The sequence below is a fragment of the Carassius auratus genome, chromosome 41 (genome assembly GCF_003368295.1).
Source record: "Carassius auratus strain Wakin chromosome 41, ASM336829v1, whole genome shotgun sequence".
Lineage (NCBI taxonomy): Eukaryota > Metazoa > Chordata > Actinopteri > Cypriniformes > Cyprinidae > Carassius > Carassius auratus.
The window spans coordinates 25,070,928-25,086,046 of record NC_039283.1 but is presented as its reverse complement, the minus strand read 5'-3'; the positions used below and the strand labels follow the sequence as shown (position 1 = coordinate 25,086,046).

The 15,119-nt window shown below is 36.6% G+C and overlaps 1 protein-coding gene across 1 annotated transcript in view; it reads left to right on the top strand.

Annotated features, from left to right (window-relative positions):
- The first annotated feature begins 2,302 nt into the window (after positions 1-2,302).
- Positions 2,303-15,119, top strand: part of LOC113059381 (E3 ubiquitin-protein ligase UBR5-like) — a 49,062-nt gene continuing 36,245 nt past the window's right edge. Inside the window, exons 1-15 of the mRNA XM_026227846.1 lie at positions 2,303-2,481; positions 5,991-6,035; positions 6,153-6,234; positions 6,551-6,627; positions 7,623-7,742; positions 8,349-8,619; positions 9,675-9,834; positions 9,932-10,081; positions 11,225-11,436; positions 12,531-12,650; positions 12,729-12,839; positions 12,965-13,119; positions 13,200-13,317; positions 14,371-14,555; positions 14,643-14,752. Of these exons, the coding sequence (XP_026083631.1) occupies positions 2,420-2,481; positions 5,991-6,035; positions 6,153-6,234; positions 6,551-6,627; positions 7,623-7,742; positions 8,349-8,619; positions 9,675-9,834; positions 9,932-10,081; positions 11,225-11,436; positions 12,531-12,650; positions 12,729-12,839; positions 12,965-13,119; positions 13,200-13,317; positions 14,371-14,555; positions 14,643-14,752 (1,978 nt within the window). The 5' untranslated portion in view covers positions 2,303-2,419. The remainder of the gene's footprint in view (positions 2,482-5,990; positions 6,036-6,152; positions 6,235-6,550; positions 6,628-7,622; positions 7,743-8,348; positions 8,620-9,674; positions 9,835-9,931; positions 10,082-11,224; positions 11,437-12,530; positions 12,651-12,728; positions 12,840-12,964; positions 13,120-13,199; positions 13,318-14,370; positions 14,556-14,642; positions 14,753-15,119) is intronic.

Genomic DNA, 15,119 nt, shown 5'->3' with positions numbered 1-15,119 from the left:
AGCACTGAATCTCTGGATCAAAAACAATATGAGATTATGAGAAATGAGAAACTAAAACAGCTATGTAAATATCATTTGCATGCACTTTATAACCTGCAATGATTTAACACACAAGTTTAGGTATAAATGTATGTATTTAGTTTGATTTGGTGATGCTAAATCATATATATTTTTGATTTGATTTCAATAAGACCAGTTCATTTAGATGTTACTGTTTTTAGGTTACAATTTAGTTTTCAGTGTTGCACAATAATCAATCATATACTGACCAATCAGAAGCATCAGAAGTGCATTTCATCCTGAAGCTGTCCGCTATTTTTAGCTCTCTGAATCTTTCCTGTTTGCAGATTCTTATCTGAGCACAAAGTGCACTAAACTCAAGCCCCCAGATGCTTCCCAGAATAGAATCTGACGTGTTTACAGAAAGTCACTCTTTAACTCTCTAAACAAAGTTTTGGTTAAAAATAACATCAGCCTGTATTTCTACACTGACCGTGACATGGATATTTCATTTCATTAAAGCTAGAATCTTCACATTACAGATGAACACAATAAATAAATATAATAATACATATATCCGATGTTTATTTATTTGACAGGGACGATGCATGTTAATGAACATTTGTATGTTAACCACATAGCTTTACAAAATAAGGAAAAGACCCTTGGTCTGTTATAATTTCATTTTTCCCTTTTCCACAAAGACTGGTTGACCATGAATGTGTCCAGATAATAAATGTACAATATGTGACACATATTAACAGCCGTTTGTCCTGGTGTCCTCTACACAAGACATGTATGAAAATTACGCCCTAAATGTCAAATAAATGATAATCAGAGAGATCCACTGAAATATAACATATTCTACACAGGACAGAAGTCTAGAGACAGAAAGAGGACTGGTTTAAAACTAGATCTGCTCCTACTAGATTTTGTTCATTTAAAGGGGGGATAACACACACAGTTTCGTCAGATTTGCATCACTTGCTCTGCAGTGAATGGGTGCCGTCAGAATGAGAGTCCAAACAGCTGAACTATTTTAATGACTGAACAGTGACGCATCAGGCAAATGTCATGTAGAAGGCTAAACCTGCCCCCTTCTGGGCATTATATGCACAATTACCCTAGAGAATGCAATTTATGCCAAGAGAATGGTCTAACTTTGTATTATATAAAAATAATCATTTGGTGTTTTATGAAATATGATCAAAATTAAGAGATTTTGAATTGATTGCTACCGAACATCACATCACAGAATGTATGTGTACATACAGTGAGTGGGCCAAAAGTATGATACACTCAAATAAATAAATAAATAATAATGATAATTAAATGCACAATAACCAGGTTTATATGTTTAGCATGAATAGATTTGAGACAATTGAATATTGCTTGTTCCAGACATATTTTTAATGTTAACACTTTTTTTTAACTAAAATAATTTCAATTGCTTTCACCATTAATATTTTTTTCTGATTCTAAGCCATTTGAATGAATGCATTAAAAATATGATTATATTAATATATGCAAATAGTTAATAAAAAACTTTTTTAATTTATGAGAAATCACTCATGTATTACTGACAAATGTGCATAAGTCTGTTCATGGTAAAACTGTGTAATTTAAAATGGATGGCAATTTTAAATGCAGCTCAAATGCATTTATCTTAAATTAAGGCCTATGTTGTTTTTAGTGCACTAGTGAAAATGCAATGTGAAGAGAATATACATCATTACTCATCGTGGCTTATACAATACTCAGGTGCAGTTCCATGCAATATTTACATTAGAACAGCAGAAGAGACATTATCTTGAATTAAGAAAGGTTCAACTGATCTTAATTTGCCAATATTATTAGCAGCAGGGCATTTACCTGCACATATAAAGCATTTCTCGATGAATATAATTTCTTTATGCAATGTACAGTTACAGGTGGGAAAGGCATGACGTCATTGCTTTATTCCTATGCGCCGCAAAGCATCATGTCTAAGAAGCTAAATCCAGTACTAGATGTTTTTCCCTCAGAAATATGAGATGCCTGATAACTCAAGCATGGGCTTTATATCAACTCAAACTGTAAATCAGCAATTATATATTAATATTAATGCTGCAACAACAGCCGTGTATTTACTACAATGACACACACAACACATGGAAGGCGACTGGTGAGACCCGCCCCTTTGGCTCTCCCAGCCAATCCGCTTCGCTGACACATACTCGCTCTCGACCAATCAGCGTCACCGTCTCACTTGCATCCTCCCCAACAGACCCAAAGACGCTTAAACAGAGTTAAGATGGCGGCTTGTGGATAAAGAGGTTGTGCATTTCAGCTCCTCGGTGTCTTTCGGCAAAGAAAACACACATTTTAAAACCATACCCGTGAAGACGAGAGAAAAGCCCCATTCGGAATAATTTACCCGATGACGTCCATTCACTTCGTGGTTCACCCGTTACCCGGGACCGAAGAGCAGCTAAATGACAGGTATTTGTGAGAAAGAAGCGGTTTGCAATTTGTTTTGAGCTTGAAGTGCATTCAGATGTCGTTAATAAAACATTTAGAGTATTTTACAGCTGCTCAATGTTAAATATGCGGGTCTAAAAATACCGAGGCCCGTCTGACTGGAGACACAATGCGGGTTGGGGGATGGGGAGCCGAAAAGAGAGGGAAATGCGATAAATTAAAGCTTTTACACACCACACATTGACTTTTATTTCAAGTGTACGATTTACTTATTATATTTAACTCGTGTTTTTTATGATACGCCGATTGAACGCGAAGATAATTGATGAATAAAAATCCCCTCAGGTTAGCCGGTTAGCCGTTAGCACTGCGCTAGCTCATCTGTTTAACCTGTTAACTGCCAACTGGCCCCTCGGTGGGCCGCCTACGTTTACTTAACTATATTACAACTAAATCCTAATCTAATCATGACAAATTACATATCGTTGGAAAGGTCTAAGACTCCTAAATAGATATTTTACCAATCTTTTTTGTAAAAAAATTATTTAGGAAAAGTAATAGATTAATTTATGGCAAGAGTGCACCTCTTAAATCTACATCATAACCGGAGTTATTACCTTTGTCAAAAAAAAAAAAAAGTAGTCTTTGTTGCCTTTTTCTCTATCTCACTTTAGAAATCATCAAAAATGTTATATCACTTAAAGTTTAAAATCTCGAAATTGATCCTTTTGGTCGTTATAGGGTTCTGCATTCACACTGGTGTTTTTAGGAAAACAAACTGCTTGCAAATAGTAATAATAATAATCGTACTTAATATTATGCCCAAGATAATGCAATATATATACTATAATGCAGCTGGACTGTAAATTAAAATAAAAGTCTATAATTTAATAATATCATTATATCTAGTTGAATCTGTTTTCATGAGAATATTTGTTATTTTTGTTAAAATTACAATACTTGTGTATCAACAAGCAAAGTTTTTTTTTTTTTGTGAAAAACTTTGTGAATTTTTTTTTTTGATTGTGTATAGATTGGATTCTGTAATGAGATATATATATATATATATATTTTTTTTTTTGTACTGTTCTTTAGTATAAATAGTTCCATTCAGCCAATTAATAGTACAGATAACAAACACTTCATAGAAATGTTGCATTATAAAACTAAAATGTGTTGTGAAAAGTGTTTCAGTCACTATGCAACAAAAGGTAATCATTTCCAACAAAGGAAAAAAATATGCCTTGCATCTAGACTAAATCCAATTTTGAGGCATTTTGTTCGGGGACACATTGTCCAACACATTATCATGTTATTGCATTTCTTACCATTATGGCTAGGTTGTCGTGTTTATTACTATTTGTCATCCCGTCACCGATTTATATACTTGCACTAGTCATTAACATTTCAGCGTGTACATGGAGACCTCCATCCTTCATTGTCCACTGATTTGTCCTGCAATAATGAGCCTTGACTTGAAGGCTTTTCTGCTGCGTTGACAGGAAACGAGAGCCCTTTCTGCACACGTGTCCCCTTCATACTAGATTCAGCATGATCTCCGTCGCTTAGACTGCTGCAAGGATATTATCTTGTGCACATTGCAGTACGATGTAGCTGATCTTGGGCTTTTTAGTCTGTATCATAACATGCATTCATTGAAAAACTTGTTTGTGCATGTGTATAGTTGCTTTGGCAATATTTTATGCTTTATGCCCAAATTATGCAAGTATAATATGCTGTGCAATAGGACTGCACAATTAATCAAATTTCTAATCGTGATTACAATTATGGATGCCACAATTGTTATCGTTTTAAGTTTTTGTTTTTAAAGTACTTAGACGAAGGTTTTTCCAGGAGCTGCTTTCAGGACATTACTCTTGTTTTCATACTTCTTGAGTGCATCCACAGACGTCTTTTACAGAGGAACTGCTCAGTGGTTCAGTATTGATTGCTTTGAAATGTGACGAGAATCTGAAGACCTTACTGGATAGTTTTAGATGACTATGTAATAATAAAAAAAACGACTTATGGTTCGTAAACACCATGGTGTTTGTGTTGTAAATGTGTTCAGAAGTTGTCTCATTCGCTTATCATTGTTCAGATGATGCTGTAGGTATGTTGCTGTACTAGTGTACCAAGTATGCCAAGCTTAACATTGGCTCTGTACCAAAACCTAGGGAGCTGCCTACTAAGTGAGCATCCTAACTAAAATAAAACCTAATAAGGGAGTTATTTGGAATGCTCCTACACAACAAGTGCATGGTGCTTTGAAATGCTGCCTATGTAGGCAGTGTACTAGGTTTTGGTATGCATCCATTTTTACAGTTTTACAGCTGGTTTATGACACACTTTTTGTCCAAGGAGAGCTTGAAGGACTAAAGTTGGCCAACATCTGAGAGAAATCTTTTTTCTTCAGTCGATTTGGACCTGTTTGCGCACTGCTATAAGCTAACGTCTTTCTTCATAAATCTCTGTCTGCTGTGCATCTGCATCTACTCCTGTCCACACCACATGGCCTTCAGAGTGTTTTCTTTGTCCATGGTGCACTCACACCCAAGGTTTCCTGGTGGACATTATATGCATTTGTTTTTATGTCTGACTGTTTTGACTTAAATCTCTTTTTTTTTCATAGAGTCATTGGTTTATAGTTTATAGTTTGTCTTAAGGGTGGAATATCAAAAAACATTTGTAATAGACAGAAGATTTCCAGAAGTCCCTTTGTCCATTTTTTTTCCCTTTCACTGTGGCTCATACTACATTTCATCTTATTTTATTATTACTTGAGTTTTATGATTATTGTATCCTCATAAACTTCTTTCAAGGCGTGATTATTTACAAGGGATGCATTTTTAAAAATTCTTATTGGACTCTGCACAAATATGCTTTGTTTTTACCTATTCTAAACGGGATAGTTCACCCAAAAATGAAAATTAGCCCATGATTTACTCAAGAATAAAGATTTACTGTTAATATAGACCTTCTGAAGTGAAATTATGCATTAGTGGAAATTTTTTTTTTTTTTTTTTTTTTTTTTTTACGTTTATAAACCATAATCTCCATCTTCCACTATGGAAGGAACTATCCCTCGGTAATTGATTTAGCAAATAAACAATTTAATTTAATGATTAATTCTAAAATCATTACATTAAGTGAAAAACATTACAAATGTTGATGACTTGGGAGTCATTTGTTTGTGGACTTAAGCTTGACCTCTGGTTTTATTTGAACATCCAGTATTTGGATAGATTCAGTTCTGTTTTTGAAATTGCATTTCCCAAATGCATTATGGGTATATATTAAACTAGTGTTTAAACATGACAGGAATCGGTTGTTTTTATCCTGCCAAGGTTTTGGTTCAGAGGTGGAGGCCATTGCTCAAGCCAATATAAATGATGACTCTCTACATTCAGCTGTGCCTTTGATAATGTAGCAAGAACATTATTATTTTAGACACTGATTAATCCTACTTTCTGTGGATGTTGAGTGTTTTGTGAGACCAATGCATCACATGCCTTTATTGTTTCTTACAGACTGCGTGAAGTGTCAGAAAAGCTCAACAAATACAACTGTAACAGGTATGTTTTACCAGGCATTTGCATTTTAAGCCCAGTGGTTTTAGAGTACTTTCCACATCAATGAAGTATTGAGTTTTGTGAAAACACTCGGCTAACATTTTTCTGTCCACACGGCAGTCATCCACACCTTATTCCATTGGAGCAGGCCAAACTTAAGCAGTGTGTGGTTGGACCAAATCATGCTGGATTTCTCCTTGAGGTAACATTTATTATGCAGCATTCTTACTTTATATCATGCATTGCTTTAGGATTTTTGACTTGCACTTAATTCAGTGTAATTTCCATAAAACTAAACAGTGACTAATCAGGTTCACTATGAACTGTTGCATATAAAAATACAATGCTTTTTTCTTTTTCTATTTCTATATTAGCTGAATTTTCTATTTCTGCTTTTGTGTTGCATTGGGGGAAAAAAGCATGTATGTTAGTAATGACACAACAATGAATATATAATGACCTTTTTTTGTTCTAATTAACACCGAGCAATGCAGAAATGAGATGTTCTTTTGTTTCAGGATGGACGTATCTGCAGGATAAGCTTTGCTGTCCAGCCCGACCGACTGGAGCTCGGCAAGCCCGATGGCAATGATGGGTGAGAGATTAATACCCTGATAGATGCATGGAAAATGCATGTATGAGCTGGCATGCAAAATAACTCTAGATCTGCCTCTTCTGGTCATGACTGCTCTGGGTTTATGTTAATTCTGTTTAAAGTGTGCTGACTTTTCATCTTATATGATTAGAGGTCGTTTGTGGGCTTTGGTCTGAAATCATACTTAGCAATGCATGTTTTTGCTATTCTAACAGACATTTTTTTTTATTTTAGAATCGCATAAAAAGACTCATATTAACACTATATATAATGCAGTAATTATTGCATAGATGTAGCCTTACAGTTGCATGGAAAAAATGCACTTGTATTATATTTTTAGTGATGGGAATTTAATGAAGTGGTTCGTATGAAAGCAACGCAGAACATTTTACAAAGGTGTGGCCAGCTTTTTTTAGTCTGTTTTTATCAGCAGTGCTGTTTTAGTACTGAAGTGGCGAAAAACCAAAATACGCATGCAATCATGTAACAACACCAGCTTATAGATGCTTCGATATTTGGTGGTGCAGGAAATTAATTGTAGACACAAAAATATATTGCAAATCCTTCTGAGTATGAAAAGAGCGTTTATTGAAAATAAACAGCAAAAACAACCTCTTATGTTCACGATGACCGCTTTGAAGTGGTTTGTTTGTGCGTTTTTGCTTGAACTGAGCAAGGGGTCTAATGCTTCTTTGTTTTTGGGATTGAAGCCAACAGTGCAAATCTCCTTTTCTGAACTGCAAGCAATGCACAGTGTTTGTTTATGTCCAAAATATTTAGCGGGCATGATGGCACATGATTTAGGGGAAATCTTTAGCAGTTCCCTGCCAGCCTTTCCTTCAGCTCTTGCCTGAGGAATGAGCTGCAGTCCGTTCTGATTCCCAAGGGTGTTGCCAATGTTAGTCGCCCCATGGTACAAGAGGCCGATTGGCTCTGTGATGGTCCCACATGTGGGACTATAGGTTTGTAACTGATCTCCCATCTTTTGTTTCCAGTTCAAAGTTGAGCAGTGTCTCAGGGGCAGGAAGGAGCTCCAGGCCAGGCAGGACTAGTGATCCGCCCTGGTTCCTGTCTGGTTCTGACACACTGGGCAGACTGGCAGGCAACACCCTTGGGTAAGTTGTGCCAGGGCTATCAGAAATGCAGCCATCAGGTAACGTCAGCAGGCAAACATGCAGTGCTGCCTTTGGTATAAGAAACCTTTTTAAAGACTATTTTGCTGTTTTGTTTGCATGCATTAAAATCCCCACCTGAAAATATTCACACAGCAAGCCCATTTCCAAAAACATGCGTTTATTTTATGTGGGAGATGCTCAGTTACTAAGAAGAAATTGAACACGTTTCATTAGAGCTGTGCAGTGTATCTAAAAAAAATTGACTAGATTCAGTGATCATTATAGGATAATATAATACCAAAATATTGTGTTTGTGAATCATTTTCAAATGAACCAATATAAAATAGATTGCAATAAACAGCCATGTTTATGTAACATATAGTTATTTTATAATAATAGATATATAATCTTTGTGTTTGTAATGAAATGCAACATTTCTACTTTTTTTAGTAGATTGATTAGATTTAAAGTTTCATGAAAATATATTTTACAGTTTATACACACACACATATATATATACATGCATTCATGTGAGGTGAAGAAGTTGGCTGTCAGATGGGATGTTGTTGGCTGTATACTGATCCTGACAGTCGCTGTGTCTGACAGGAGCCGCTGGAGTTCAGGAGTTAATGGAGGCAGCAGTGGAGGCGGAGCCAGCAGTGGTGGAGGCGCAGGAGGAGGCAGTGGGAGCGGTGGAGGCGCTGGTGGAGCAGCAGGAGGAGGAGGATCTTCAGGTCGATCCTCCACAGCAGCCCGTGATTCACGCAGACAGACCCGTGTGATCCGCACTGGCAGAGATCGAGGCTCTGGGCTGCTGGGCAGTCAGCCACAGCCCGTAATTCCAGCCTCCGTCATTCCAGAGGAGCTCATCTCTCAGGTAACACTCGCTTCATGGGCCTCTTCCACATTCCTGATTTCTACCATTTAAGTTGGATGTGCTTGCCTCGTAAGTTACATGTAATATTTGTGAATGCTACTTTTACAAAACTTCATTCTCAATTGAGAAACTCATAGCATTTTAGGCTTTAGAAAACTTGACAAAGATAAAGAAGCTGAAATAATTCTTTTTGGACGTTCAGCTGCTAAATAATATTTTGATGAAGGCAAATTTTATCGCTTGCATTGTATTGAGTGTTTCACGTTATTATCAAATGCATGCACAACATTGTGTGTGTAAACGTTGAAATATAAATACTACAATATTACATAAAACAATATTATCATATTTGTATATAATATAAAAATAGGATATAATAAAACAAGTGGGTAACACTTTAGAATAAGGATCCATTAGTTAACGTTAGTTAATGTATTAATTAACATGTTCAAACAATGAACAATACATTTATTATTTATTATTTATTTATTTATAAAAGCACAACTTTTGATTTGAATAATGCATTTGTAAATGTTAAAATCAACATTAACTAAGAATAACAAATGCTGTAGAGTGATTGTTCTTGCTTAGTACATGTTAAGTAGTTAACTAACATTAACTAATGGAACCTTATTCTAAAGTGTTACCAACAAGTGTATTGAAAAATATTTTTAACAAATATAAATGCATGCTAAACATCGTGTGTAAAGGTTTGACATCTAAATGCTGTATGCGAAAAAATAAATGCTACATTATTACATTATTGAAATTTTAGAAACATGGCTTACAGTTTAAAGTAAAATATTCTACTTGGATTTAAAACCTTATTTTAAATTTTCAAGCATGCATTTATATTTATTAATAACTAAAGGTAGTTTTTTTTATAAAATGCGGGGAATAAAATTATGCTTTATGCAATTATAAAAAATAAATAAAAACGATATAAAAGATTAATTCCATGTATTAACATTAATTTAATTTATAAAATTTTGGGGTGATGTGACAAAAAACCTGCTGTGTAATTTCCAGCTGATTGGTTTTGCTTCCCCAATCAGGCCCAGGTGGTTCTTCAGGGAAAGTCCAGGAGTGTCATCATTCGAGAGCTGCAGCGAACAAACCTTGACGTTAACTTGGCTGTGAACAATCTGCTGAGCAGAGACGACGAGGACGGCGATGATGGAGACGACACGGCCAGCGAGTCCTACTTACCTGGAGGTAAACACACACAGAACATGGGTCCACGGTAATGACGCTCAAGACTGTGACATTTTAACAAACCTTTCTGACAATGCCTTTTATACTACTTCCACAGAAGACTTGATGTCACTGCTAGACGCGGACATTCACTCCGCACACCCCAGCGTGATCATTGACGCGGATGCTATGTTCTCTGAGGACATCAGCTACTTCGGCTACCCATCTTTCCGACGCTCTTCATTGTCTCGTCTCGGCTCTTCACGAGGTAAAAGCTAAAACACAGTCTGGCTTGAATACAGTCATAGAGTCAGGAAGACATTCAGCAAGATTTCTGGAAGTGCTTGTACCACAACCACTGTGTTCCTCGTTAACGCTGTATTTTTAATATGTAAAGTCACAACTCGCAGCACATTCATGCAGATATGAAATCTGAGGAAAATGCTATTGTAATAACAATTTTGGGTCAGGACCTGCAGTGTATTTTTTTTTTTTTTTTTTTTAATCACATTAATTTTCTTAATTATTTGTTCATAAACCAGCATCTGTGGTTTACGATCGGCCTCTGGTTATCAAATACTTCAAGATGCCTTGCGGCATGTTTGTGTTGTGTGTGTGTGTGTGTGAGCGTTTGTGCCTTGAGAACATGTCCAGTTGTCCTGCATGGTCTTAGTCGTCGTTTTCTTTAGTGAGCTCTCTGCGAAAGGCCCTGCAGTGCTGACAGTTACCCATAAGACCCTGCAGTTTATACCCGTACATGCTGGAAGATGTTTCCGCTGCTAATGCGACCCACCAACTGCCTTGTTTTACTTTCTTTAAACAAATATGGATCATTATCTAAATGTGACCCTTGAGCACAAAAGCAGTCTTAAGTCTGTGGGGTGTGTTTGTAAAAACAACCAAAAAAACAAGGATATTGAATAAAGATCATGTTCCATGAAGATATTTAGTAAATATATCTCAACTTAATTTTTGATTAGTTATATGCACTGCTAGGAATTCATTTTTGAACAACTTTAAAGATGATATTTAGAATTTTTTTTTTTTTTTGCACCCTCAGATTCCAGGTTTTCAAATAGTTGCATCTCAGCCAAATATTGTCCGATCATAACGAACCAAACATCAATGGAAAGATTATTTATTCCGCTTTCAGATGATGCATAATTCTCACTGTACACTAATGACTGGTTTGGTGCTCCAGGGTCACAAATGGTCATGGATCCTTTTCACCCACATTGTCGTACTTGCGGCATAATGGTCCGTTGTTTTAGGAGGTTGTTGTCACAGAAATACAGCAGAATTAGACTGAAGTACATGCAATTTTCTTTTTAATGAAATCTCACTATTCCGAGGGTCTTTCCCAGAGAGTGGCTTACTGTTATCCCACTGGTGTGACCCCATTGCATACCAGTTCTCCTTCTCCCCCTAGAGCGAGACTCTGAGCTGCTGCGCGAGCGGGAGTCGGTCCTGAGGCTGCGTGAGAGGAGGTGGCTGGATGGAGCCTCCTTCGATGCGGAGCGTGGCTCCACCAGCCGTGAGGGAGAGCCCAGCCTTGACAAGAAGAGCGTGCCGCTGCAGAGCCCCGTCTCTCTGGGCGAAGAGCTCCAGTGGTGGCCTGAAAAGGTGGGCCTTTTAAGCCTCGACACAATTAAAAGCATAGTTCACCCAAAAATGTGTATTCAATAGTCATTTAGTTTCATACCGAAGTATTTCTTTCTTTTTCTTCTGGGAGTGTAAAAGAAGATATTTTGAAGAACGTTGGTAAACAAACATTCGTTTAACATTGCAATTGGTTTCCTTTATATGGACTTCTATTGAGTTCTGCAGGAAAAAACAATGCATACAGGTTTGGAGCAACATTTTTGGGTGCACTATCCCTTTAAGAGTCAAAGATGATGAACATGTTCTCTGCATTCACTCATTAAAAGAATAAAAGTAGTTTGGTGTAATGTTTTCTTTCTTTAAGAGAAATAGTAGAACGGTTTGCTTTAAAATTTAGTTTGTATTATTGTCAGTCTGTGTGGCGTTTGCAACATCCATTTTGTTGTAATTTGATTACTATAAAACCTGTTTAGATTCTCATAACTGGACGTCAAGGAAAAGTTAATTATTTTGTATTTTTTATTTTATATATTTGGCTTTTTATTTGCAAGATTAGTGCAGTTTCACATGTTAAATGGCATAACTTGTTCATTTGTATTTAAATTAAAAAATAATTTGGTTTTTAATATTTTGTATTTATATAAAAATTTATTCTTATTTTATTATTTTATAAGTGAACTAAATGAAAATGAGATGTTGTTTTTGCATCTAGGTGAAATAATGATTTAATTCTAGTTTATTTGTTAAAGTTATTTTATTTCAAGTAACAAACTTATTATTATTATAATTATTATTATTTTTATTTTTTATTTTTTAATCAACAAATCAAAAACAAAAACAAATCAAAACCCTGATTTTTAGAGTAATTCAGTCAAATTTTAAATCTTGTAAACCAGTTTCAGAAACTAATATCAGATTGCGTTTTTAATTATTGACTTTCTTTCTTTCTTTCTTTTAATTTTGCACATCCTTATTTGACTTTTTTGACTTAATGGCCAGTCTCTTCTGGTAACACTTGAATATTAGCCTCCAATTTCCTTGGGTTAATTTATACGATGAATCATATTTGTATAGTTGCGGAGTTGCTGTTTATCCCTTGTCATGTGATCCTTTAGGACCACGTCACAAAGTTTGTCAGCATTGGGGCTTTGTACTCGGAGATGATTGCCATCAGTACCAAAGGTGAACTGTACCAGTGGAAGTGGAATGAGCCCGAACCTTACAGAAACGCACAAGTAAGATTTGCAATACACATCAGACAAGGAATCGTTTTGATCGATTGAATTAAATATCATAAATTTGCGTTTTCGCAGAATCCTTCTATACATCACCCTCGTGTCCCTTTCCTGGGCTTGACCAATGAAAAGATCACCCACCTGTCTGCCAACAGCATCCGAGCCACTGTGGCCACCGAAAGCAACAAGGTAAGAAAGCATCTTTTTTTTATTTACATGTGAGCGAGTGAGAAACGAATCTTAGGAAGGTGTGAGTGATGCACGCTCTAGTACCAAAAAACAAAGTCAGATTTACATTAACTTGTATTGTGTAGGTGGCAACCTGGGTGGATGAAACTCTGAGCACTGTTGCTGCGAAACTAGAACATGGTGCACAGATGTTCCCGGAGCTGCAGGGAGAGCGTATCATCTCTCTGCACTGTTGTGCCCTGTACACCTGCGCCCAGCTGGAGAGCAGCCTTTACTGGTGGTGAGCACACCTGAGCGTGTTTAATCGTTACTGCCGTGCTTGTGATCTGCCAATTAATTCTGAGTGTCTTTTTCCTCTAGGGGTGTTGTGCCTTTTAGTCAACGGAAAAAGATGCTTGAAAAGGCTAGAGCCAAGAACAAGAAGCCAAAATCCAGTGCAGGCATCTCTTCTATTCCCAACATCATAGTAGGAACTCAGGTGAGGAACATGCTATTGTTGTTGACTTGTCTTTGTTTATGATGATTATGGATAGGTGGTGTTGCTATACATTAAGGTGATTGCACTTGAATGGCCAGATACACACACACAATGTGGCCCATCTCGTCAAGTATTCTCATAAACGCAGTCGGTTTCGTCTTAATCGAATGTAAACAGTGCTTTCGGTCTTACCCCAAAAAGGAAAATTACCCCATACTCGCCCTCAAGCCATCTCAGGTGTATATGACTTTCTTCTTTCAAAAGAAATCAAATCGTAGTTATTAAAAAAAATGTCCTGGCTCTTCCAAGCTTTATAATGGATGTGAATGGGTGCTTTTGTCAATAGTCCAAAAGAAGTCCAATAAAGTGCATCCATCCTTTATAAAAGTGCCTCACGTCTCTGGGGGTGATTAAAAGTCTCCTGTATTGAAACGATATTGAACAATCTATATTTAAAATTTTATAAACCCTAGCTTCCACTAATTGTTGTACATGTCTTCATTTCAAGTGCGTACAACGGTTAGCGGAAGCTAGAGATGATGGTTTATTAAGTTTTAAATATAGAGATTTTTTTTTCACAAAAATTAATCGTTTCAATACAGGAAACTTAATGTGTTTTCTTACAAAAACACTTTAATTCGCTACAGGAGGCTTTCATTCACCCCTGGAGCTGCGTGGGACACTTCTTTTGTTTGAGTAAAACCAAAGTTTAATAAGAATTGGTTTTGAAATGTAAAAAAATTGATACTATTTTTAATTTGTGTTTTTGATCTTTTTAATAACACAAATAAAATTAGCTACTTTGTTTTCGATCATTGTTGTGATTTTGTTATATTTTATATTTTTATTGTTTTTATATTCAGGATGTTGATCAAATCACCCACCCCAAATTTGACTAATTTGATTAGCGCAATTAGTTTGGCACCGTTCACAAACATGCAAAATAGTCTTAAGAACGAACAGAACCGTGATAAGTGATTGTGGATTATAAAAAGCATGATCTATTTTTGCCTCCGTTGAGGATTACAGTGATGACGTCGTGTTTCCCCGTAGGTGTGCCTGAGGAACAACCCTCTGTATCACGCTGGAGCCGTGGCCTTCTCTGTAAACGCCGGGATCCCAAAAGTGGGCGTCCTGTTGGAGTCGGTGTGGAACATGAACGACAGCTGCCGCTTCCAGCTCCGCTCGCCCGAGAGCATGAAGAACATGGAGAAGAACACCAAGACGCAGGAGACCAAGTAAGACGACACTGTTTCTGTCACCAAACACATGCACGGAGATATTGAAGCTTAAAACAATGTGCTATTGGTTGTGCTTGCCATCAGGACGGAGAGCAAGCCAGAGCTGGTGAAGACTGAAATGGGTCCTCCGCCCTCACCGGCGTCCACATGCAGTGACACGTCCTCCATCGCCAGCAGCGCTTCTCTGCCCTACAGTACGTGCACTGCACTGTTTACAGACTTGACTTAAATGCACAGTAAAAAACACCATCCTGATGCTGAAATAAAGCAGTAAACATTCATTTAACAATATTAGGTGTAAGATAAAACCTTAGTGTAAAAACTGATAAGAAAAAAACGATTATTTCAACGAAAAAACATTAAATATTTGAAGCGTCGTGCAGGGAATTTTTACTGTAAGTTATAAAATGAATTTCTTTTTCACTTCCAAAAAACGTCGTTTTAACAGTATTTTACTGTAAAATGACTAAAGCATGACTGTTGTTGTACAGGGTTTATATTGACCCTTTTCACTCAGAATTTGCAAAGTTAACTTCTCAAGCAATCGCAAAGAAGTGGCTT